Here is a 26,040-nt window from a genome sequence, read left to right as displayed (position 1 = left end):
CGAAACAACCAATCAAACCCTTGAAACACAAGCGGGATGTCAGGGGGTGGGTTTAGCCTCACAATGGACTAGTAATAATGTGGTCCAATTTAACTTTTGGTGAGAATTAAACCTAAATGAAACCTCTCACTTACAAATGAAGAAGAATACTATTAGGTCTTAATACTAAAGACATGAACTGAGCCAATGAAGGCTCACTGGGGGCATATGCCCCCACTCAAGTGATTCGTTTGTTAAGTTGCCGACTACAATTATATAATACACACGCGTTATCTTTGAAGAAAATATAGATATCTAATGTCCAAAATACCTTCATACTGCATATACTTTATATCAATTATTATATGAGCAAAAGTGTTTTTGTTCTGTCATTCAAACCAAAAAACCTCTCTCCCACGTAATCATGTATTAATATTTTTCTTATCACTCTGCCACTTTCCACTACTACACTGAAATTTTTGTAACATTAGAATTGTGATACGTCATCATTTGAAATCATCTCTATTATCATATTAGGTATAAGCTATAATGTAATATGATTTTCTTAGTTGATTTTCGAGCTGCCCCCACTAAAAGAAATTTATAGCTCCGTCCCTATCTAAATGCCCTTTAGAGATGCTCTTGAACACCTAATAAAACATCTAACTTCCCTTTCTCTCCGTTATTTGTCGCTCTCCCTCCCTAACATGACGGTTCATCTTCGACCGTCATTGCCGTCAAGGAGAAAGAGAGAATGAGGTTGGGTTCGAGGTCGCCGAAGAAGATAGGGATTGAGGGTTGGCGTCGCCGGAGAAGGAAAGGATTGAGGACTCACTAGTGGCATTCATACTCTCAACAAATGGGTACCTACGTATTGTCCTATTTACTTTACCTGCATGTAATAATGGGCTAACCTTAGCTAAGGGTTAGTAAATTGGGTACTCACCGTAGGCGTGAGTTTTTAACATAAGTTGACTTTGGTGAATTAGCGGGATTTGTTCACTATTTGGTTCCTTGCAATTAGAATTAGGTTAGGCTTTATTATTTATTCTTGCCATATAAGTTAAAGTCGTCTTATATATCTTGCCTCCTTTGGTAGAACGAATGCACATATGAAGAATTGAACCCAAATCCTTTATGAGAACGAATACACATTTCAGGAATTAAACCAAGGTTTAGCATTCACTAGTCACACTAGTGGGTACCAAGTATTGTCCTATTACGTTACCTGCATGTCAATAATATATATCAAAATATGTAATATTGGCTGGCATACATGATCCAGCATTAATGATTATGCATAGGGTCGGCAAGATTCTCCAGGAAGTTTGATGGGAGGAAGATCTAACATGGTCTGAAAGCCGGCCCTGTTGAAAGCAACTGAGGGAGACGTGTCATGAGCATGAACAGCAGCAGTCGCAGTGCTAGTACTAGTAGTAGCCTCTGCTGCTTCTGCTGATGCGAAACCCAGCACACTAGTACTGTAGTCCAAATAATCAAAAGGCAGGAGATCATTGTATTGATCATGCTGATGATGGTAGGGGGCGTTTGGCTGGTACTGATGATCACGATGCTTTTCCAATTCCACCGCCAAGTTCAAGCCATGCAAGTTGTTGCGAGTGCTATTATTATTGTTATGACTGTTATCCGGTGTTTGGAAACGGGAAAAGTAGTTGGCGAGCTCAGTCTTGCACTGTTTGGGAATAGTACTAGAACTGCTGCTGCTGTTGCAATCTTGATCGAACAGGGATTTGAAGAGGAGGGATCTGGAGAAAGAGGGTAATTGGTGGGTTTGGAAGGCATTTATTGCTGGGAAGGAGGAGAAGGTATCATGATTTTCTTGGTGAATTGGAGGAGGAGGAGCTTGCAATTGCATTGGATTCAGATATCCATGGCATGATTCTTGCAATAATAATGCTGAAGATGGATCAAGCAATGGAGGCAGATAATTGCAATTTGAAATTGCCGAAGCAGCAGCTTCGTGATCAAGTAGTGGGCTTTTCTTCTTCCCAGATTTGTGATTTATTCTGCATATCACCCATTCCTCCTGCAAAAACACAAGCATTTATTATTATTTGAGGACTACAATATCACAAGTTCATAGATGATTAGTTAAGAGATCATTTGAGAATCAATTTGTTTTCAATTTACAATTTTGCTTTTTGGTTTTCATTCTTTGAGAAGTGGAATTGAACGTTGAATTTTGAAAACTCAATAAAATAGTTATGAAACAAGTTTTCAGTTTTAACAAAATAAAACTCCTAAGCTAAGAAAATTTACTGAAAATATGATTTTAGCCCTTGAAACTCAAGTTTCTTTACATAAAACCCGACATAATCTTGTTACTTGAATAAAACCTAATGACTAGGCTCCACATAAGCAAATTCATTAATTCTATTTGACTTTACACATTTTGCATTTTTCAGATGCCTAAAATACCCCTAATTACAATTTTAATATATACATTTAATTCTATGCAGATTTGAAGGGAGGGATTAATAAAAAAATGTATTAATGTTTAAATTCATTGTATATTAATATATCATAACAAATTGTATGTTAATGCTTCTGGAAAAAAAAATAAACATTAATGTTATACTTTCCTTTAAATAAATAAATAAATAACAATTTTAATTTAATCTTGTCATTTTCTTACCAAATGGAAATTGAAAGAGAACTATGGAGTAATTTACATAAAAACATAGGTAAATTATTTGGACATATGTGTTAGTAATAAAATATTCCCAGTATATGTAATAATACATGCAAAATAATTTATCTACAAAATAAAAAAAATGTTATTTGATTCAATATTAATTTATCTACATTTGATATAATAAAGTATAATTGCACATATATATTACTCAAATGTGCCCAATATATGTAATAATGCATGTAAAATTATTTACCTACAAAATAAAGGTATGTATGTTGATTAAAAAAATAATATATCTACTACTTTTTTTTTATGAATTTTAATTTACCTTTTTTTTTTTTGTACAAATGTAATGTACCTACAATATATAATTCCTACTAAAACTAATATATATTTGCACATATATATATTAGTAGTAAAATGTGCCCGGTATATGTAATGAGGTGTGATATCCGCACACCTTTTTTACTTCTCACACATCCTTTTAATTTTCGGCCGTCGGATAGGATGAATTGAATAAGATCAAAGGACAAAAATTAATAAGAGTTGTGTGAGGAGTAGAAAGGGGTGTGTGGATAGCACACTCCTATGTAATAATGCTTTAAAAAAAATTATCTACAAAATAAAGGAATGTAATTTGATTGAAAAGATAATATATCTACTACTTTTTGTTTATAAATTTCAATTCTTCTTTTTTAAAAAAAAAACATAATGTACCTACAATATAATTTACCTATTATTTAATTCTTATAGAAAATTAATTTACTTGTACTTTACATATAAATATAGATAAATTATTTTTTGACACGCATATATTAGGGTAATGTATGTAATAATCTGTGTAAAATAATTTACCTACAAAATAAAAGAATATTAATTGATTCTTGTTTTTTTTTTATCAAACAATATTATTTGATGCAAAATAACTGATTATACAAAGAATCATTTTTTTTATACGAAAAATATGCCTATAATTGTTTATGAATATGGGTAAATTAATATATATATATATGTTATTAATATTTATGAAACAAAAAAGGTAAAATTTCCATATGGGGTTAATTGCTAATCATAATTAGGGTGAGTAATAATATTTATTAACATAATTAGGGTTTTGTGGCATAAGTTGTAAATATGTTGTAATAATTGGTTATATATTTATTTACATGGTAATCTATTTGAAATTTAAGTTTTATTTGAATGTTTAATATTAATTGGGTTTTTGTTTGAAAAATATGAATTTCAAAGGTCATTTCTCAAAAGAACCCAATAATTTATTAAGGGTAAGAAATATGGCAGCGTTCAACTTTTTGGCACCAAGATAGATGTATAATTGTTTTTTTAAGTTAAAGTTAAACGATAACGTTAGTAGGTTAAAAATTAATTATTAAAAAAAATGGAAGTTAATGAGAATCAATGTAATATTTTTTAACATTGTGATAAAACGCGATCATATAGCAGGTTAATTGTTAAATCAATCAAATCGCATTCAACTGGTGATGAAAAGGTAAAGTCTACAAATAATAAAAAGTGACAATGGTTTAGTGCAAAGACCGAGAAAACAAAAGTCAACCCCGAAAAGCGACAGATGAGAGGGTAAAATATGCAGTTGCAGCAAGTAATTCATTTAGACAAGGATTGTCTGCCCTCCACTTTCGATGTTTTTCTCGTGTTTTTTTATTTTGTATGATCACGATTAAAACATGTTAATATTTTATATTATTTTTTTATAAATATAATAAGATAAAAATAAATAATAATATAAAATGTTAACGTAATCATACAAACAAAAGAGCATGAAAAGATCACCAGAAATGGAGGGCAGACAATCTTTGCCCAGATCAATAAAACACAAAGCTAAAATCCCAACCCCTCCCAACGCCCTAGAGTGTAGATTAGACAGGTAAATTGGATTCCCACGTACAAACACGGGGAAACTTAGGCCATAGGTGTGCATGTGCACGGGTGGAGGTAGGGGTTGTGGGTCCATACCTGGCAGTCGTGGCGATAGGAGGAGAAGTGGCCGTCGAGACGGTACTCATGCATGACCCACTTGGTCTTGTGGCCCCTCGGAGCTCTGCCCTTGTAGAAGACAAGGGTCTTCTTCATGCCAAGTAGGGCTCCGGTCGACGCACTGAAGACCTGTCGGTCTTTGCCGGTGGCCTTCCAGTAGCCGGCTCCCGTGGCTCTGTTGGTTCTCATCCCCGTTGGGTACTTCCTGTCCCTCAGGCTGAAGAAGTACCACTCTCTCTCTCCCATCTTTGCCACGTCTGCATGCACCACCATCATCAACAGTTAAATCACATGAAACAAAGAAAGACTCGGATGAAATAAATTCATCGCCCCACTCTAATAATGTTTGCTGTATGAACAGTGTGCATCTTTAAAACATCACCGGAACAGTAAACTCGTTTCATACGATATTTTGCATAAATAGATAGCCGGCTAACAGAGCCTAGGTAACTAAGCCGAGCTGAAAGAGACGACACATTTATGAAGTGATTGAAATTTGTCAGATCCAGCATTAAATAATGAGGTAGATGATCTGCTCTGCATTACTGGGTGTGCAATTGCAGGAGGAGATAGATTTTCTGGCCAGAGCCATAAATATTTTGCATACTCAACTTCCAAATATTTATACATATACATATATTTACATTCAACGAGAACAAGGAATGCATTAACTGTTGGTCAGAGATTTATATATGAGATAAAATGATTGTTTGTCTTGCTTCAATCCTAACAGAACATTTATTACCTGGATTTGCTAGATATCTAATTAAATTTTTTTTTGTCCATTAATATTTTTACATTAATAAAACAAAAAGTTCATCCACGTCACTTAATCAACCTAATTTGATAACAAATTATTCGAACGTAAGATCTTTTGAACTTTTAATTTTAAATGAAAGGAAATACTATTAAATCGTAGTATTGATTAATAGATATCTAATTGATTAATTACCACAAATCCCATCTACAGTTTTGAGTAATAACATAATTTACCAACTAATTAATTTAAGACAAACTAATGGAAAATAATTAACCCGAAGATAATGCATAGGAAGAATTAGTCAATTTGATTAAAGTAGCGTACTCCATCCTCTAAATCGAATCGCAGCATAATTTAGATGAATTTCTTCGTGGACTTTGTATACGAATGAACTAACTTAATTAGCTCATGCGGAAATTGCTAAAAAGAAAACAAACATGCATTTCCATTTTCCCACCAATAAAATAGATATATCATATTATACATTTGACATCAGAAGAGAAATATTTAAGAATAGCGCTAGCTGAGGATATATACCTGGGAGCTCCCATGGTTCGCATCGGTTAAGGTCGACCTCAGCAATGCGGACGCCGCAGAAAGAGCCGTTGTAGACCTTGGAAGCCAGATAAAAGGTTATGAGCTCCTCGTCCGTCGGATGGAACCGGAACCCTGGTTGAAAACCTTGTCCGTTTTCATCCTCCCCACTCATCAGCTCACTCATAATTTCTTCCATTCCCATTCCCAACATTATATAAGCTAAATATATTTTCCAAACCAAATATAATACTGTTTAACTAAAGCAACAGACTGCTCTGGATGTTTTCAACTCTTTACTGTGATGAAGGTAAAGTGATCGTTGCAATGCCTATATAAAGCAGAAGAGTCTGGGATTTGGATAGGAGGGGGAGGTGCACTAAAACCGAAAAATAACGTAAATATATAGCGAATGGATCATCAAGGAAAACGACTCCAAAATGTAAAAAGCAATAGAGATTGTTGCGATGAGTGTAGATGATGAGTGAATGTGATGAGAGAGGAGGACTCGTAGGAGTAAATGCAAAAGCTGTTTGCAGAGATTCATGCGTGCGTGTGTGAGTATATCTTTCTTTAACAGCTATCTAGGCAGTAGGTACACTAGCTAGTCTACGGTCCATGCCCTAGCCTATATTAACATTCAACAGTGACGACATACATATATCATCATTTGTGCCATACATGTTAATTTTTAACAGAAACAGATAATATAAGATTAACTATATTAAGTAATGATTGTTCTCTTTCTTTAATTAAACAATGATTGATATATAATTTTAGGCTAAAAGATTGTTTACTATCCTCATGTTTTATGGTTTTCAACATTTAGTATATCAAGTTTTTTTATCTCAGATTCATACCTAAAATATAAATTTTGGGACAGTCTCATACATCCGTTAGTTAAACTGTTAAATATGCCGTTAATTGTGACGTGGCGTCTATGTGGACAATGATTAAGTGTCACGTGTCATCCATGTTTTTTTTCTTTTCTTTTCTTTTCTTTTCTTCTTTCTTCTTCTTCCTTCTTCTTCTTCCTCCGACTGAAACTTTTTTTTTTTGGTAAATTACATAGTAGCCCCTCAGGTTTGAGGTTTATTACAACCCTATACAACATCTTTAAAATATTTCACTTTCATATATTTACTTATCATTTTATTTCAATTTCATACATCCGTTAGAAAATCTGTTAACTAAACCGTTAAGTGCTGATGTGGCTGCCACATTTATGCCACATGGCTGCCACATTTGTGCCACGTGGCTAAATAATTAATAAAAAAAATAAAAAAAACACAACCCCCCTTCTTCCACCCGACCCTCCATCTCCTCCAATCTCCATAACCACCAGCTCTCAACTTTCCTCCACTTCCTCTCCTTTCTTTTCTACCCAAACCCCAAAATCCCTCTTTCTTCCAATCCCTTCCCAAACCAAAACAAACCCTAATTCCAAAATCCCCAAATCCCTAATTCCAAAATCCCCAAAATCCCCAAATCCCTAATTCCAAAATCCCCAAATCCCATTTTGTACGTGACCTGCCCAGATCCCATTTCATAGTATCAAAATCTCCATACAAAACAAATAAAAAATCTAATCAGAAATGAGCGGCGGAGATGAACCTCAATGCCCTCGGCGGTGGAATCGATGGCTGCACCATCACCCATCCCCTCATCACCCATCGCACCCCACCCCCACCTTCTCCCACCCCAAAAAGCCAGATTATTTGTAATCAACCAAAAAATCTGGGTTTTGGGTACAAGAAGGAGCATAAAGGAATTCTGGGTATCAATGGCGAGGATGAGGAGGACGAGGAAGCCGACGAAGATGAGATTGTAGCAGAACATGAGGATGGCGAAAGAGAAGGTGGGTGAAGAGGGAGTAGGCGAGGATGGCGAATGAGAGAGGGAATATAAGGTTTAGGGTTATGAGGTAGAAGGTTTTGGGGGACTGTTTGGGGATGAAGGTGGATTCTCTGTGGATGTCAGAGATGGTGAGAAATTGGAGCTCCTATGGGGCCATATTCATTTGGATTTGGAGGGTCTGTTTGGACAAAAAGAAAAGAAAAGTTGGGTTTTTGATTGATGGGGTGTTTGAGTTTTAGAAAGAGATGGGTGGGAATGTGGGCACAGGTGGGGATTTTGGGGAAGAAGGGGAGAGAGATGGTTGGGAGGCTCGTGAGGGGTTGCGGGGAAGATGGGTGGGTTCTGGGTTTTTCAGTTTTTTTTTTTTTTTTTAAGAAGATTCAGGTTTTTAAAAAAAAATTTAAAAATTATTATTTTTGCCACATGACACACAGGTGGCAACCACGTCAGCCTTAACGGATTAATGGATGGAAAATGTAACGGAGGTACTATATTGAAATAAAATAGTAGGTAAGGTATGAAAGTGAAATGTTTTAAAGATGTTGTATGAGATTGTAATAGACCTCAAACCTAAGGGGTTACTATATAATTTACCCTCTTTTTTTTCTTCCTCCTTCTCCTTCTTCCTTCCTCTTTCTTCATTCTTCTTCCTTCTTCCTTCTCCTTCTTCTTCTTCTTCCTCCGAATCTGGGGAAGTTTTTATTTTTTATTTTTCTTCTTCCTACTTCTTCCTTCTCCTTCCTCTTCTTCTTCCTCCGAATTTGGGTTGCAGATTCAGTTTTTTTTTTTTTTCTTTTTTCTTCTTTCTTCATCTTCCTCCTTCTTCCTCTTACCTCCGACTGCAACTTTTTTTATTTTTTTCTTCCTCCTCCTTCCTTCCTCCTTCTTCCTTCCCCTTCTTCCCCTTCTTCTCCTTCTTCCTTCTTCTTCCTCCGAATCTGGGGAAGATGAAGTTTTTTTTTTTCTTTTTCTTCTTCCACCGACAACAACTTTTTTTTTCCTTCTTTCTTCTTCTTCCTTCTTCCTCCGACTGCAACTTTTTTTTTCTTCTTTCTTCTTCTTCCTCCTTCCTCCTTCATTCCTCCTTCTTCCTTCCCCTTCTTCTCCTTCCCCTTCTTCTCCTTCTTCCTTCTTCCTTCTTCTTCATCTTCCTCAAAACAAAAAAAACAAAAAAAACCTTTATCTTCCCCAGATTCGGAGGAAGAAGAAGGAAGAAGGAGAAGAAGGAGGAAGAAAAAAAAAAGTTGTAGTCAGAGGAAGAAGAAGGAAGAAGGAAGAAAAAAGAAAAAAAAACTTCCCCAAATTAGGAGAAAGAAGAAGAAGAAGGAGAAGGAGAAGGAAGAAAAAGGAAGAAGGAGAAGAAGGGGAAGGAAGAAGGAGGAAGAAAAAAAAGAAGTTGTAGTTGGAGGAAGAAGAAGAAAGAAGAAAAGAAAAAAAAAACGTGGATGACACGTGGCGTCCAGTCATTGTCCACATGGGCACCACGTCATAATTAACGGCAGATTTAACAGTTTGACTAATGAATGTATGAGACTGTCCCAAAATTTACACTTTAGGTATGAATCTGAGACGAAAAAAACTTGATGTACTAAATGTTGAAAACCACGAAACATGAGGGTATTAAACAGTTTTTTACCCATAATTTTAATTAGGTGAAATAATAAGTAGACTCTTTCGAAATAGGGATTTTCTATAAACTTTGTGTTATTTTATAATGTTAGCACATAATTAACGATAAATTATGAGAGTTCCACTTTGAGAGAAAATTTCTCTAATTTTATGTTATTTGCATAAGCGAAATGCTAACGATACTCTCCCAAAGTATGACTTTCTATAGTCTCTCCGTCATCTCGTATTTTTTGTAAAATATTTTATAAGTTTTGCACGAAAGTTTGCTATTATCATATCCTTTTATCAAGTTAAATAAAGGAATCATCGTGGTTATCTATACCCACATTAATTTCTTTCACCCGGCTCGTTTGTGGATGATTGCACTTGATTAACATAGCTCTATTTAATAAAAAAAACAGGGTTAGGTTTTTGATATTTTTTTTCATTTTTTTCAGATTCCGCAAAAAGATTACTACTCGATTCACGACTTCTATGAAAGCACTTTGAACTGATAATGAAAATAAATACATGAATCATGGGTTGAACAAGTATTTGGATCAACTATCAACGTTTTTTGTTTGTGTATTTTTATTTCTATTGCTCTCCATATCCTTTCGTACCATGATCTCCTTTGTGAGGATAAACGCAGAGCTAAGACGCTGCATAATCTAGTTAATTATATACTTTCGTACATTCGTCTTTGTTAAATTATCGATCAACAACCAACTAGAGTGTAACTTGGATTACATATATGATATATCATTACTTTTGGAAAACTTTATTCGAGCCTATATTTTATATCTGTACACTCATTTTAAAATTTTAATGTGAATATTTGTTGAAGGTTTTAATAAAAAAAGACTTCACACAAAAAAGCTTTCACATAATGAACTTTTATTAATAATAACGATAGAAATAATTGAGCAGTGACGGTATCTAAATAAGTAAAATTTGAGTTTGATAATAGTATAAAATAGTTGAAGCGCACCGAGTATTGTCCTCCATAAATCTTTTAGTTATTAAAAAACAGTTGAGAAAAAAAAATCATGCTTTGAGCCTACAATGTAAATTGTTTATTGGTCCTTTTCCTCTTGGCCGGAAGTCTTGTATGTCTACTGTTTAGTAACTTATAGGATATAAATTTTTGAGAAACCTATTCTGCCAGCACCACAAAATGACAAATGTGTGTAAGTTTTACTCCGAATATGTTTAAATAGTGGTATTTTTTTATTTTTTGAGAACAATAGTGGTGTGTTTAGGTAAACATGAGGACCTACCAGACCATTGCGAAAGCTGAGTCGAGGAAAGGACTTCTCTCCGATGTGTGTGGGGTAGTTCATCAGAATGTGGTCCTTTGCCTCTTTTCCTTTGGTTAACCTAATTAATTTGGGGGTTGTGAAGGGTGGGAGGTGGGGACAATATTCAATGGCGTCGGCGCTGCAAGTGAAGCATGAAGCCTGTTTCGTTTGGGTTTGGGTGATTACGACAGTATAGTATAAACGTACATAATTGATTTGTGCTCCACAATTAAAAGATAAACGCCCCCACATAGCTAGCTTACATAAGCCTATATGCATGACGTCATTCTTTAGCCAATCTTTGCTGCATGCAATTGTTATAATGTAATGACCTAGCTAATCGAATTGTTTGGGATTCCAAGGTCAAATTAGTGTTGAAAGTTTAAATGAAAAATAAACCAACTTGTTTTGTTCGGCGTCGATGAAGTGAAGTTTTTTCAACAAGAATTTATAAGCTTATGAGAATATGACTCAGTAAATTGGTTTACACGCATGAAGAAGTTTAAGGTTTAGGCGTAGTTAAATATTAATAGTAAAAAAGATGGGCCTTGATTGATATTTTATCCTTTGGTTTTTTTATCAGAGCAACCTTTCATATTTAAATTCAATTTTTAAATTGACTTTGGTTAAAGGGATTCATCCTTTTAACAGAAAGGGCACAACTGCCAGCGACACTTGTTTAGTCTGATCGGAAGGGTTCTTGATGTTTTTATATACGCAGGCTTCTTCCAAACATACACAACGAAACACCCCATCTTTTTTATAACACTATTATATTTTTTTTTAGAGGAAACACATGAAAGTTCGCCAAATTCCAGTTCCTGGTATTAGGAACTTGAATTAGATAAAATAGTTGTGGTGGACAAATTCAAATCCTGTATATAAAATTAGATAGTAGTCGTGGTGAACAGATTCAAATCATGTATATAAAATTAGATAAAAGAGTGGACAGATTCAAATTATGTATATAAATTGTTGAAGCGCAATTAGATGTATTTTGTTATATTGTTAATAAAAATTTAATAATTTTTTTTAGTTTGTAAGACTAACATGATAACCACTACACCACAGCAACTTTGTAAAATTGTTATACTTTTGGTTTTGACTGTTATTTTGAGTTTGTTAGTGCACTCTAACAATTGGCGTATTACCATATCACGCATCTTGTTTTGTTTTGTTTTTTTGAATTGAACGATAATATTAGTAAGTTAGATATTAGATTAGTTATCGACAAAGTTTAAATCCACGTCATCATACAATGACACAACACATTTCCACCATTGTGGTAAAAGGCTACCTGCAATATCACGCATCTATTTGCCACTCATACTTAAGTTAATGATAACTAATAAGTAACACAACGTGTGCACAAGTCTTGCTATATATATAATCCACTACTTATGTTTTATCTCACTCAAATTTGAGCCTATAATTAATGTACGGGACATAGACATATGCATAATTCTAAACATAATTAAAACACACGTTGAAGGAAAAATTATCCAAAAATATTATTTTTACCATCCACGTGTATCATCATTTGTATTATCTTTCTAGTAAAGATAGAACATGCATATGTAGTGGATCATACTCTATTAAAGATGTTACAAATGATTCTACAAATAAATGGGCCGAGTAGCATTATAATTCTTAAGCGGCAGCAGTTACTCTTCATCATATTCCTCGTTCTCTTCTAGTGATTTGCCATTGGTTTCGGGTGTAAAAAAATACGTTACCACCATTCCCAAAATGCAAACTCCGCCCAAAATTACCAATGAGACCGTCATCTCTACCGCTTTCGGATGCTCCTCTGTTTTACCATGTGAGACAAACGCAAACCCTATAACTCCAACAATGGCCCCTACCTTCCCAGCAGCCCCTGATATCCCATGACAAGTCGATCTGAATCTTGCCGGAAAAAGTTCAGCAGGCACTATAAAAGTAGTGGTGTTTGGTCCAAAATTTGCGAAGAAGAAAGTGAGGCCGTAGAGGACCATGAAGCCTGCATTGACATGCTCTACCCAATAAAACTTGTAGGGTATCCCTAGCGCGAAATAAACCAATGCCATGACAAGAAAACCCATCATTTGGATTTTGCGTCTTCCAATTCGATCGATGAAGTAGACAGTGAACCAGTAGCCTGGAATTGTTGAGCACATTGCAACTATGGCTTGCAGCAGTGCAACAAATAGAGCATCTTGATAGGCGTTGGCTTTGTATTTTTTCGGGAGGAATTTTCCATATACTTGAGATTGGAAAAGGTTGCTGCTGTAGAAGACAACATCGACAAGAAACCATGAAGCAGAACAACCGAAGAGATCGCGGCCGTGGAGACGTAAAAATTGCTTGGAGAAAAGGGGATAGGATGGTGGATCTTGTGGCAATGGCAATGATTCATCTTCTACAATTTGACTCATTGAGACATCCAACACTTTCTCCATGTCCTTTGCCGCTTGGAGGACATTTAGCTCAACCAGTGCTGTATATCTGATCATCAAACAAAGTAATAATAAGGGATTCAACCTTACATAGTTACAAGAAAACGGAGGCATGCATGCATGCTTCCATGTCATCCCTTTTACACTTTCATATATATGGTGTTACCATCTCAAACTCAATATTACATTTACATATCTAAATGAGTAATATTATTCATACCATGTTTTTATATCATATTTCTATACCACCTTATGTGGCATCTGATGTGGACAGCCACATCATTTGTCCACATCATTTGAAAAATTTGCAAAACCCAAGAAAATGAAGGAGAAAGACTCCTCGTATATCACAATCATCATTTACTTAACTAGTTTTTCTTAATTATTAGTTTATTAAATAATGAACTAAATTTAAAAATCTGATTGATTCAAATGATGTGGCTTTCCACATCAAATGCCATAGCCACATTTAGTTCATTATTTAATAAACTAATAATTAAGAAAAATTAGTTAATTAACCTTCATTTTCTTGGGTTTTGTAAATTTTTCAAATAATGTGGCTGTTCACATTAGATGTCACCTAAGGTGGTATAGAAATGTGTTATAAAAACACGGTATGAATAACATTACTCATGTAAATTATGAATTTTGTTATAGTCAACTTGATTAAGTAATTAAGACTATTCATGTTTTAATACACTTGTGCCTACTAGCGCTATGCGCGATCATTTTGTGATAGAAATCTTCGAAGTTAATAGACATTGGGATTTTACCATCACACTCGCACAGAATTAATTTCCAACTACCTACAAGGATTTAGTTTTGAATTCTCTCTTACAACATTGCAATCATTTTAATTTGAGCCCTTAACTTTTCTTTCTCGGGGATGCACATATATTTCGATTTTCGAATAACGTATCTTCATCGAATAAATTCAATGATTGGAACCATTCAATTTATTAATCTGCATTTAGAGGTCATTCGTACAAAAATCGTTCGAATTGGGAATCGTTTAGTCATCCAAAACATATCAAACAAATGAATAGTTTATTATGAATATGCTACTTGATACCTACACCGTGATTTGTTTTATACATGTGAATGACTAAATGATCTCCACTTGAAATGATTTTTTGTAGAGATGATCTTCAAATGAAAATTAAGAAATTGAATGGTTCTGATTATAAAATTTATACGGTCAAGATACGATATTCATAAGAAGAATGAGCTCACCCCACAAAGGAAAAAATTACAAGTATTATCCTCATTTATATCACTTTGAAATAAATTTTTTCATTTCATTTTTATGGTATGGGCTGATTTATAACATTCCCCAAGTACAAAACTTTGACATGCAAATGGACATCGTTTTGGGCTTACAGCGTTACACACCAACAGTTTGTATCATAAATAATGAAACAAAAAATCTGTAAAATAATCTAATACAAAATTAGACTCTAGTCATTAAAAATAATTGTGTACAGATAAATAAGCTATGGGGTACTTTGATTCACATCAAAAAATTTGAGCCATTGTTAGATTTAGTCCAATTTTTCTATTTTTTAATTTAATTAAATTTTAGAAAAATTTAATATAAGTCGAAAAATTTAATATAAGTCTAATTTTTCGAATCAATATAAGGAATAGTTCGATTTATTAAAAATAAGTTCAATCCCTTAAGTTTAGGATTATTTTATTATAAATAATTATCTTTTCATGATAAAATTTATTATAAAAATTAATTTTTTTTTCTAATTATCTCTTTAATTATTTATTCTTGTTTTTGTTGTTGTTGTTGTTGTTGTTTTGTTTTGTTATTTCTTGTTCTTCTTCCTGCTTTAAACCTCACTTATAGATTTTTTATTTATTTTTATAATCAATATATATCACAGATTAAGTGTATTTATCTACGTCTATGACATATTCTTTTTTCATAATCGACTTTTATCGCATTAGTGTCTTGCTTGTAGGTGTATTATGTTTGTGTACCTTTTAGTTATGTTTCGTATTTCGCTTATAAGTATAATATACATTCACATATTTGTTACTTGAGTTAGGATTGTATGTTCTGTAGATGGATTTGTCTTAATATATTAATTTTTTTAGAAGATATAATTAACCTAACCGCTAATAATTAATATAATAATAAAGGGATGGCTGCTCTCCTTAATTTCACAAAGAATTGAGTGGTTTTTGCTCCTTGACCTTACTGAAGCGAGTGCCTCTTGTCTCTAGCGCATCATTCTTTGATAGATTAAGGGTACGTTTGTTGCACCGGACTGTCTCGGACTGGACTAGCTGCAGGGACTAAGTTGGACTGGCTTAGACTAGACTAAGTTGGACTAGCCTAGTGAAGCGTTTGGTTCAGTATTGGACTAAGAAGCAGGATAATGAAGAAAAAAAAAACTCGATGATATATAACAAAATATTAAAGTTATTTGCTTCAATCCAACAAAAAGTAGCAGATCCGAAATAAAAAGAAATCGAGGAACAAAGCTAAACATAAGCATTTCTTGGAAACGAAATTGAGAAAACAAAGAAACAATTCCAGAAAATATAACAGTTGACTCTAAGCCACTTATCCTTTACATTCCCAATTCTTGTCTTGCCTTGGGAGTGCAAGGAAGGAACAGAGGTTCTTTGCATTAACGAAACTTCATCTAATTAACAAAACCCAGAATCCCCATTTATGGCTACGAATCCCTACATAGCCAAAAAGGGAAATTGCAAAATAACCCATAATCCACTCCAAGTTTCATCTTTTAATCCCACAAATAACAAAATCCAAAATCCAAAATAACTAGAAGAAAAATAACCAGAATCCAGAATAACTAGAACCCATAACCCAATTCGAAAAACAAGTAATTAGACGCAAAAATGGAGACGATGATCAAGTTAGAGAGAGGGATGAGAGAGAGACGAACAGGAAAGTGAACAATGGATGCATGGGCAATGACGACGTTGGGCTGTCTAGGGGTTTTCTTTGCGTTCTCAAATGAGAAGTCGAGACGGACGAGGACGCATCGAGCAGGAGGAGGACCAAGTCGAGCAGTATAGGGACACAATCAAGCAAGATGAGGATGTGAGCAACGATGGTCTTAGCAGTCCGCTGGTTTTCGGAGTGCCTCGCTAAGACCGTTTAGCGATGGATTTAGTCGGGGCGAGTCCCCCTAATCCCATTAAAATTAGTCCCTCCAGCTAACGAACAACAAACTACTCTAATTTTTAATCTAGTCTAGTCCAATGAGGACTAGTGAGGCCAAACAAACATCCCCTAAGTGTATTATTGGAATTAGAAGCTGAATGAAATTATAAGATTTTAATTTATCTCTAATATTTTTTTAAATAAAATAAGTATAAAAGAAATAAAAATAGAGAAAAGAGAATATTGGACTTAACCCAATAACTATGTTATTTTTTTCGGCCCAGATCTAAATGCCCCTTAAATTTTGATTTATGCATCTTTACTCAATTTTTAATTTGAATATGAAAATATGAAAATCTAATTACTTTCATGCAAAATAGTTAAAAGAAAATTTATATGACATCTATAACATAGGTTGATAAAATACATTTAATCTGTGATAGAGGTATTTACGAAAATAAATAAAAACTAATCTACCTATCATACATAAAAATAGTTCAAAAAAAATTATTTTCCATACATTTATAAGTTCGTATTAGTATTAGTATATATGCTGATGTATAGTTCCTATAACATAGATTAGTCGACACAATTAATTTTGATGGAGAAGGAAAAAAGAATTGAGATACTACAAATTTGGAGCAGGAAAAAATATTTAATCCTAAAATTAAGGAAAAATAAACCTATAAATTAGGAATGACATCGACCACAATTGAATTAAAGAATAATAATAAAAACTGATGTTGATAATCAGTGAAAAACAAACTCAATAATGGAAAAGGATCCGTCCGTGATCGTGATTGTTCATCGTACATTGTGCAGTCAGAAATCATTTCAAAATATAAAATTTAAAATAAAATATGAATAGTATCTAACGAAAAATGACCGCACAATATATGATGAACGGTTACGATCACGATTACGGAATCCCTAAGATCTCTAGGAAAAGGATCCCTCCCTACCCTGAGGCGCTTGCTGTTGCAACATTTCAAACCATTAATTTATTCAACAGAAGGAGAGGAACACTGATGAAGAGTCAACCTTACACACGCTGATGCACGCAGGCCTAATCAATTTTTATGAAATGAAATTTCCTAATCAAATTTCATACATTTATTTGTCAAATTTTCAATGTTAAACCTGCCGGTCGCACACATATATATACAACCAAGCGACCTGGGACGCACAGATATTGACGAAACTAATCATAAAACAAATTAAGATAATTAGTAATTAAAGGAATTACCTGGCAGTTTCAGGCATCATCATACGCCAATAATACGTCATGGCAGCAGGAATGGCGCCCAGCATCAGTATCAGCCTCCATGCGACGTCAGCTTGGCTGGGAGTCTTCTCCGTCCCCTTCGCATTCGACGCTTCGTCGAAGATCCCGCACACCGTCATCGTCACGATGGAGCTAGCCAGAATCCCAAACCCTTGCATGGAAAACACGGCTGCTATGAACGAACCGCGTGTCCTCTTGTTGGCAAACTCCGACATGATGGTGGCGGAGAGCGGATAGTCCCCTCCGATCCCGATCCCCAGTAGGAACCTAAAGAACCCAAGACTCACCAGAACGCAGCCCGGCGACGTGCACACGGAGAAGCCGCATCCTAGGGCGCTGAGCACCATCACCATCAGGGACAGCCCGTACACGCGGCGCCTTCCGATTCGGTCCCCTAGTCTTCCGAAGACGAGCTGTCCGATGACGGTTCCCAGGAGAGAGACGCACAAGAGCGCCGTAGCCACATCAATGCGAACGAAGAAGTTATTGTCGTTGTTGTCGAACCTTTTGTCTCGGAAGATTCGGTCTTTCTGGTAGTAGACGCGGCCGAGGAGTCGCAAGATGGGAGGGATGCAGAACAGGTCGTAGGCATCAGTGAAGAGGCCCATGCCGGCGACGATGATGGCCTTGAAGTGGTACCACTGCGTCTTCGCCGTGTCAAGAGCAGAAAGGACTTTTAACGCCATAACTTACTATTATTTGCCTCAATATACTATCTGTATTAGTACGCATTGGTACTACGGACTGAGATTATATATAGACTTTGATAATTAAAAAAAAAAACATTTTTAACGAAACACTTCCGGTAATGTTCATTTTTAACGAAAAATCATATTTTTATCTTACTCTGATACTATTCACTACACCTTTATTTGTTATTTTTCATTAAAACTAAAGTTTTTTTTAACTTTTCGTTAGTTCTATTTAAAAAAAAATGTTGTTCTTACCATACTTTTTATACTACATGTGTATTACATCTCTAATAAAATGAGGTCTACATGTATTGGAGACCTTACGTCCACTAAAATGATGATAAAGATGTAATATAAAAAATATGATAAATATAGCATTAAGACAATACTCGGGTGTCACCACCAATCAATGGGCAAGGATTGTCTACCCTCCTTATTTCCGTGCCTTCCTGTTTTGTGTGGTCACGGTTAAGTTACGTCAACATTTTATATTATTTTTTTATAGAGATAATAAGATAAATATAAATAGTAATATAAAATATTAACGTAGCTTAACCGTGACCACACAAATAGGAAGGCATGAAGGACATAGAAACAAGGAGGGCAGACAATTCTTGTCCCCAATCAATACCCAAATATTACTGCACACTTACATGGACTAATAAAATTAAGACACGTGTAATTCTTGTAATTCCACGAAGAATAATACTTGGGTACTGACTAACTAGTAACAAAATACTCATGGACCAATAATATTGTAACATCTGTCTCTTGCCATGTGGATAACCAAGCCCCATCTTCTTTCTTCTTGGAAGTCCTAGTCAATCCCTCTCTTCCTTCAACCCTTGCCTCTGTTGTTCCCACCACCGTCTCCTCCGTCGACCCAACCCCGCCCCCTCCATCGTTCCCACCCCGTCTCTACCATCGACTCCGGCCCCAATATGTCCCCTTATTTCTCGTGGCAGCCATGGCAGCGGCGGAGGAAGGTGGCAGCGAATTATGGAATGGTTCTATGGAAGGTTCTGTTTCGATTGACATGGAAGAAGGCGAGGCTGATCAGGTTTGCAACGACACGGCTACGAGAAAACTGAAAAGGGTGTTTGGTTACGTGTACAAAGTGGGATTGGTGTTTGGTTATGAATATTAAATGGACAGGTGTTGCAATACTATTAGCCATTTACTAGGTCAGTATATTTTGGGCGATAATACTTGGGTACTCACTGCACCTCTCTTCTTCTCCATCTTCTTTCCTTGCCATTCCACGTCGTTCTGCTTCGTCCCAACCACCCGCCTCCAACTTATTTCCTCCAATCGTCGACTCCATCTCCGCTCCCTTGTCCAACCGTCATCCCCACTCTTCCAACCGTCTACCATAGCGGCACACCTCCACTCTATCCATCTCTCCTCCGTCCATCTGAACCCCGTCCACTTCTCCAAATTCTCTGCAACATCAATCAGCAAGTGATTTCGACAAAAAAATTGGTCAACCTGTAACAGATTTTGATGACAAGGGATAAGAGACATGGGTGGTTGGGCAGACGGAGAACCTTTGGTGGATCTGCCATGGCATCAACAAAAGTGAAGCCATGGTCGCCGGAGAACCTTTGGTGGATCTGCTATGGTCGCCGGAGAAATAGCGGGATTGGGCTGGGCAAGGAAAGAAGATGGAGAATAAGAGAGGTGTTTGGTTACAGAGATAGCCAAATATTGAAAGAGAGTTGAAATGGCAGGTGTTTTAAAATTATTGGGCCAGAAAAAATCATCAGTAAATTGGGTACTCTCTATTCAGTGCCCAAATAACCAAGTATTATCCTATATTGGGTACTGAATAGTGTGTACCTAAATATTGTCATAAACCAGGAACGAAACATGCCTGTGAAACGTTCTCCTCTACAACACACTCATTTTCCAATGGTTTCGCCGGACAAGATTGGGGTTGGGGTTGCCAAAGAACATAGGATTAGAGTCGACAGAGAATAGATGGACTGAGGAAGATAATGGGTGTTTGGTTACAAAGGTAGCAAGTGTTTGAGAAAGTTTAGATACAACTGGTGGACTATTTTCTTTGGACCAGTTCATGAGGTCAGTATATTGGTACTGACTATAGTGAGTTCCCAACACTTTCTTCAAATGCTATTACTTATACAAAAGAGCATATAATATTAGTAATAGAACAATACTTGCATCTCTCTGCTGAGAATGCACATATCGTACCTTGCGAATAACATATATTCATTGTACAAATTGTATAGTTTGAATCATTCAATTTTTTAATCTTCATTGATGATTATTCCTACAAAATATCATTTAAATTTAAGATTGTTTAGTCATCCAAATATTTAGAAAAATGGGCTAGTTAATCATGACTATGTTATTTGGTAATTTGTGGTTTCTGGATGCTTAAACGATTTTCGATTCAAATTTTTTTTTGTAAAAATTATGAAATTATGAAATTGATATGATAAATATATGTTATTAGGAAATGGTTCTGTGTCTGCATTCCTTGTAGAATCATACGAAATTAATTACGGACAAGGATCCTCTTCGGATCTTTTTTGTGGGGATTTGAAAAGCAATTAATCGTGTTCATTCATCGTGCATTGTACGGCCAGTTTTCGTTAGATACTATTTATATTCAATTTTAAAATCATTTATAACCGTATAATGTACGATGAACGGATATAATTAATTGATCTTTCAGATTTCCACACAAAAAATCTAAAAAGGATCCTATTCCATTAATTACAAGGTTGGAGGGTGGGGGTCGTGGGGCTGGTGGCGCCCCGGGCCCCGGGGGGAAGGAAGGAACGAGGTTGTTTCGCGAAGTTGACATTTGATGTGATCAAAGGTTGACGGACTGCAAATGATGTCATTTTACTTTATGATTCCACGAATATACGGAATCATATGAATTTCGACTAATACTTAATTTTGTGATTTTTTTTTTAAAATTATGTAGTCATTTTCACACGCTTATAGCTACACTTTGTTTCTTGTACCGGCTACAGCATGTAATTAAAAAGTATATAGTTTGGTTTGTTTTACTCTTAATTCTTGCAGAGGATAGGTGTTGGACTTTTGGGGGAAATATTAGAAAAAAATTTTAATACATCGCATCAATAAATAGTACCAGAAGATTCGAGTAATTGCGAAAATTAAATTTAACGATTAAATCGTGCGTAGCATTGAATGATACATAACATTAAGGTCGCACTTAAAATACTAATACATTGAATGATACAATTACAAATCCATATCGACGAGTGATGGCGATGTTGACTTGGGATTCACGTTTCAACATTTTGTTTGCTCTACAGCTGCTGCCAATTGTTTTTGGTAGAATTGGTCAAGGAAAAAAGAAAGAGACAATCAAGAATTACAAGTGCCAAACATACATTAAGATTTTAGAGCCTGCGTGGTAGACCCTTAAAACGGATACGTCTTTGATCATTAAACGCGTAACCGATGTGATATGTTGCTTGTAGATGCCCATTGAAACCAAATGGAAAGCTAATAATAAAATCGGAATAAGGCACTAAATCGAAGTGGCATACCGAAAATTTCCCAAGAGAAAAGAAAATTACAGAACTGATCTCCATACTTTGCCCTAACTTGTGTTGATTGTCTAGACGACGTCACCACGTGTCAGCACTCATCTAGCTTGAGTATCCCGCCAAATTCTACTCATACGGCATACTTGATGTTGGAAGAGGATCACTTCGTTAAACTACATCCTAGTCCTACCAATACTTCTCTACACCATTTACGCAAGTGCTACCAAACTACGAACTTAGTAACAGGACAAGTAAGAAAATTCTACCATTTCGTCGACCGCTGCTACATCAAGAATGTATGTAACTCGGCAACATATATCACTCGTCTTTTACGATAACTCCTTCAAAAATGCCATCAGATCCGAAGTGTGGTGCGAAGAGCCTTGGATCAACAGGTCCAGGGAGGCTGAAAGAGAGAGTGAATGGTCCAGCTGGGCATAATTGCTGCAACTTCATCTGAAATACGCGCGAACGTTTCCTTATGGGATTTCCACCACTTGTGATGCCTTGGAGATGAACCTTCCCATTAGATTCAATCTCACAACTAAACTGACCTGTTGCCACAAATAATATCAACTTGTAATTGTGAACAAACATGAGCTCAAGATTTCTTGTCAAGAGAGCATAAATGCAAGAGCATCTCGAATCATGGAAATATATATATGGGATCCAAAGCCACTTTTACATCTCCTTTACATCCCGGGAGATGTAACTTTTGATTTCAATCCAATGCATAGATGTAAATGACGAGATGCAAATTTAATTTTCATGAGTAAATCAGTATCTTGTTTTTTAGCTGAGGAAGAACAAACAAGATATTGTTTATGCCTAGCATGAAGGTTTGAGTACATCTTACAGATACACTTCATGGGTTCAAACAAATTCCCAGCAGTCACTCAGCCTAGAATGTGGGGAGGGGATAATAAACCCTCCACGAGGCTTTCTGGTGTTCAACTTATTACAAGTATGAATTGTTAAGAAAATTCTGTCTAGAATATTCATACGGTGCTATATCTTGGAGCAATGGGAACATTAACTGCAGATTAACTCTGTTTTACTCAATGCACTGAGATACAATATCCTATTGAAGGTAGAGGAGGTGCCTTGAGAACTTAAAAAAAAGAGGGGGGGGGGGGGACACTGAACTATAAGCATTTTAATAGCATACACCAGCATGAATAAATGAAAAGAAATAAGGAAAGGAGAACATACAAAAATCCTTCCTGACCCCTGGTAGAGCAACCCGGAAGTAATATGCAACCTTGCTAACACCAATGTCCACTAGACCAACTGGTGGTCCAACTACCCCTTTCCTGGCAGTCCCAGACAAAACAATAGAAGAATCAGAAGTAGGTTCTTCCATATTAGGAAGAGAGATAAGGGGCATCAGGGCAGGGCCATCTGGATTGCTCATCCATGAAGCTCCATCTTTGTTATAATGCTTTGATTCAGAATCAACTTGGGGAGATGCTGGCTTTGCTGGAGAATGAGAGACGCACCTCCTCTTATACTTTTTCAGAAACCTTTCTGATGAATTACCATTTCCATTAGACATATTTTCTGTCTTTGTTTCCTTGCCATCATCATTCAAGCCATTAGACTTACTTTCTCCACCATTCAGGTACTCATGTTGATATCGTATAGTTTGACCTATATCAATTTTCAGGCCATCTATAACAGATAAAGATTTGAACTTTTCAAGAACATCTTCTTCCATAAATGATGTAACAGGATCATCAATCAAAACAATCCCCTTAACAACTCTGAAGCTCTCTGGGTACCATATCTGTTCATGAAGAGCTAAAGGAAAAAGATCTGTGAACTGGCGCCAACTTTCTTTTGTAACCCCTGAACTTGGTAAGGTTAGGTTGCCCTTAAAGTACTTATGCAACATATCTGGTCTCAAAATGAGACTAGGGTGAGCATTTCTCAGGAGATAGTAATATAAACTCTCCAAAAGAGACACACTGACATATGATGGCCCCAAATCACTTGACATATATGGAGGCGAACTTTCCACTATCCTTTGAAATGCTGAGTATTTCAGGTTATCAATATTGACATCAGGACCCAAGTAATTTCCCATTATGAAGTTGACTAGAAAATGCTGGTCCGCAAATGATGGTTTCAATGAAGCTTTACGAGGATCGTCTTTTGGTTCTAAGTCCATGCTCCTAGCTTATTCTTCTAAATCTAAAATACCAAAATTATTGAGATCCATCTACAAATGTAAATCCAACTAACTTCATTACATAAATAAATGATTCAAAAGAACATGCTGAAATGAAATTTCTCTTCATAGTTTCAAGATAAGTAGATTCCACATGCATAGAATATCTATTTTCTTACTTCCATATGGTTTAAAACCGAAAAGCATAACTTTGAAACAGAATTTTCCATTTGTATGGGTTTACAGTGTTAGACAATGTCGAGGCTGATACTCATACTGATTACAGGTCAGATTCTTACATCGACTCATACCCCAAATGCAGCTTGGCTAAAAATAAATTCTTTCGTTTGAAAATTAAAAAATGGGATTCTGGGTACATAGAATCTAACTCAAAATTTAAAATTTCCTTTAAAATAAATAAATATGTCAACCGAAGACAGGGTTTTTTTTTGTTTAGTTTCGGGTTTGCAAATGCATAACAATGAACTGAGAAAGCAGGAACATTTGAATAAAAAAGTAAAAATAAAATGGAAACCACTAACCAGAAAATGTAATCTACATTAAACCCTCAATCAAAAAGCAATTAAGAATCAGAAATTAAAGAATTAGAATTAACCTGGGGTTCGTAAATGAGCCGATTGAAGAAGATTAGAAGAAGAAAGGCCAGATAAGGCGTTACCAGAGAGAGGGCTGGAGCTGGGTTAGTTAGAAGTAAAAACTAACGGGAAGATAGAGAAATGAAGCAGAAGACGTGATCGCTGCTGTCTGCTGAGGTTGAAGAAGAAGAAGAAAATAAAGCAAACGTAAGAGGGCGGGGCGGTGGAGGGGATGGGCTGAGTCCATGTTTTGCAACAATTAAAGAACCCAGGTACTTTTTCTGGCCCAAAACAAAAACCAAGTATTATTGCACAAGGGAATTCGGTTAAATAAGAAGAAAACTAAACTATGTTTGGACGAGGAAATTTAAGGATCTGTTTGGTACTCTACTTGAATCTAACTTTTTAAACTCAAAAATAATTTTCAAGTTTTAGGTTTTAAAAACTTGTTTGGTAGGACTATTTTCAAAAACTGAACTCGAGACTAACTCAAAAATATAGTCTATTATCTAACAACATAAAAAGTGAGTTTTTAAAGTTTTTAAACTTAAGCTCACTTATTTCTTTTCTCTCTCTCCTCCCCTCTCATTCCAAATCTATCTCTCTCTCTCTCTTCTTCTTTCTCTTTCATCTTTTATTTTATTTTATTTTTATTTTTACCTTTTTCGTCTCTCCTCCAATCTGCTCTTTTTATTCTCTCGGTTCTTTCTCTTACTCCTCTTCCTCTCTGTCTCGTCCGATCCTCACCCTTCTTTCTCTTTCCTTAAATCATCTATTACTTTATTTCCATCTCTCTCTCCCTCTCCTGCGACCTTTTTTTTTTAAATATCTTTGTCTAGTTTAAGTCGTAATATTTAAAATTTTTAAATCACAAACCAATCAAGTTTTTTAGTCTTAAAGAAAATTGTTTTCAAGAAATGTTTTGAGAAATGATAAAAAATTTCAAATAGGATACCAAACAGGCCCTAAGATTTTCAAGGAATTTTAAAATTATGGAAATTTCTTTTCTGGAATTCGAAATCATGGAATTTTTTTTCTAAAATTTGAGAATTTTCTCGTTGGTTGACCTAAAAAAGAAAAAGAAAATTCAGATACGAAATTGAAAATTGAATGAGTATCTAGAGTCATTAATATAATGTGACATATAATAGGATATGTACTAGCGGAATTGACGGTGGTGAGGGTGATGACGATGGTGGGTAGTTGTTGCGGCGACATAGTGATGATAATAGGTGGTGATGATAGCGGCAGCAATGACGATGGTGGGTGGTGATGGTATTGGTGATGGTGAGTGGTGTTGGCAACAATAGTGATGATTGTGGGTGGAAGCAACGGCAACAAGGGTGGGAGTGACATTGAGAGTTACTCACAGTTAGGTTTTTGTTTTTATTTATATTTTTTTAAGTCTCATTTATAGAAATTATCAACAATTTATATGGAATTTAAGCTTGA

The 26,040-nt window shown here is 35.5% G+C and overlaps 3 protein-coding genes across 4 annotated transcripts; all 3 read right to left on the bottom strand.

Moving 5' to 3' along the window:
- Nucleotides 1-1,092: 1,092 nt before the first annotated feature.
- LOC126626393 (protein CUP-SHAPED COTYLEDON 3-like) lies at nt 1,093-6,443 on the bottom strand. Its single transcript, XM_050295713.1, has 3 exons — nt 5,946-6,443; nt 4,628-4,905; nt 1,093-2,026 (listed from the first exon to the last, which is right to left on the bottom strand). Exons 1-3 carry the CDS (start codon nt 6,154-6,156, stop codon nt 1,274-1,276), a joined length of 1,242 nt encoding a protein of 413 aa, XP_050151670.1. The 5' UTR covers nt 6,157-6,443; the 3' UTR covers nt 1,093-1,273.
- Nucleotides 6,444-12,194: 5,751 nt separating this feature from the next.
- Nucleotides 12,195-18,316, bottom strand: LOC126626392 (probable inorganic phosphate transporter 1-9). The gene is made up of 2 exons (XM_050295712.1): nt 17,538-18,316; nt 12,195-13,195 (listed from the first exon to the last, which is right to left on the bottom strand). The coding sequence occupies exons 1-2, from the start codon at nt 18,260-18,262 to the stop codon at nt 12,373-12,375; spliced, it is 1,548 nt and encodes a 515-aa protein (XP_050151669.1). The 5' UTR covers nt 18,263-18,316; the 3' UTR covers nt 12,195-12,372.
- A 3,089-nt stretch (nt 18,317-21,405) lies between these two features.
- Nucleotides 21,406-24,804, bottom strand: LOC126626390 (increased DNA methylation 3). 2 transcript variants are annotated; one of them, XM_050295711.1, is made up of 3 exons: nt 24,609-24,804; nt 23,035-24,043; nt 21,406-22,376 (listed from the first exon to the last, which is right to left on the bottom strand). In XM_050295711.1, the coding sequence occupies exons 2-3, from the start codon at nt 23,990-23,992 to the stop codon at nt 22,141-22,143; spliced, it is 1,194 nt and encodes a 397-aa protein (XP_050151668.1). In that variant the 5' UTR covers nt 23,993-24,043; nt 24,609-24,804; the 3' UTR covers nt 21,406-22,140. The 2 variants fall into 2 exon arrangements, with proteins under 2 accessions (XP_050151668.1, XP_050151667.1); XM_050295710.1 differs by having other exon boundaries at nt 23,035-24,015; nt 24,609-24,802.
- Between the last annotated feature and the right edge of the window lie 1,236 nt (nt 24,805-26,040).

The sequence above is a fragment of the Malus sylvestris genome, chromosome 6, assembly GCF_916048215.2.
Source record: "Malus sylvestris chromosome 6, drMalSylv7.2, whole genome shotgun sequence".
Classification (NCBI taxonomy): domain Eukaryota; kingdom Viridiplantae; phylum Streptophyta; class Magnoliopsida; order Rosales; family Rosaceae; genus Malus; species Malus sylvestris.
Note: the sequence above shows the minus strand (reverse complement) of the source record. Positions and strands in the feature narration are given on the sequence as shown.

What these genes read in the sequence shown, in the direction of transcription:
- LOC126626393 (XM_050295713.1), bottom strand. Translation starts at nt 6,156, where the DNA reads ATGTTGGGAATGGGAATGGAAGAAATTATGAGTGAGCTGATGAGTGGG. An exon ending in CGAACCATGGGAGCTCCCAG is followed by an intron (nt 4,906 to 5,945) that starts GTATATATCCTC and finishes TGGTGCATGCAG; the next exon opens with ACGTGGCAAAGATGGGAGAG. An exon ending in CCTATCGCCACGACTGCCAG is followed by an intron (nt 2,027 to 4,627) that starts GTATGGACCCAC and finishes GTGTTTTTGCAG; the next exon opens with GAGGAATGGGTGATATGCAG.
- LOC126626392 (XM_050295712.1), bottom strand. Translation starts at nt 18,262, where the DNA reads ATGGCGTTAAAAGTCCTTTCTGCTCTTGACACGGCGAAGACGCAGTGG. An exon ending in ATGATGCCTGAAACTGCCAG is followed by an intron (nt 13,196 to 17,537) that starts GTAATTCCTTTA and finishes TTTGATGATCAG; the next exon opens with ATATACAGCACTGGTTGAGC.
- LOC126626390 (XM_050295711.1), bottom strand. Translation starts at nt 23,992, where the DNA reads ATGGACTTAGAACCAAAAGACGATCCTCGTAAAGCTTCATTGAAACCA. An exon ending in AGGGGTCAGGAAGGATTTTT is followed by an intron (nt 22,377 to 23,034) that starts GTATGTTCTCCT and finishes TTGTGGCAACAG; the next exon opens with GTCAGTTTAGTTGTGAGATT.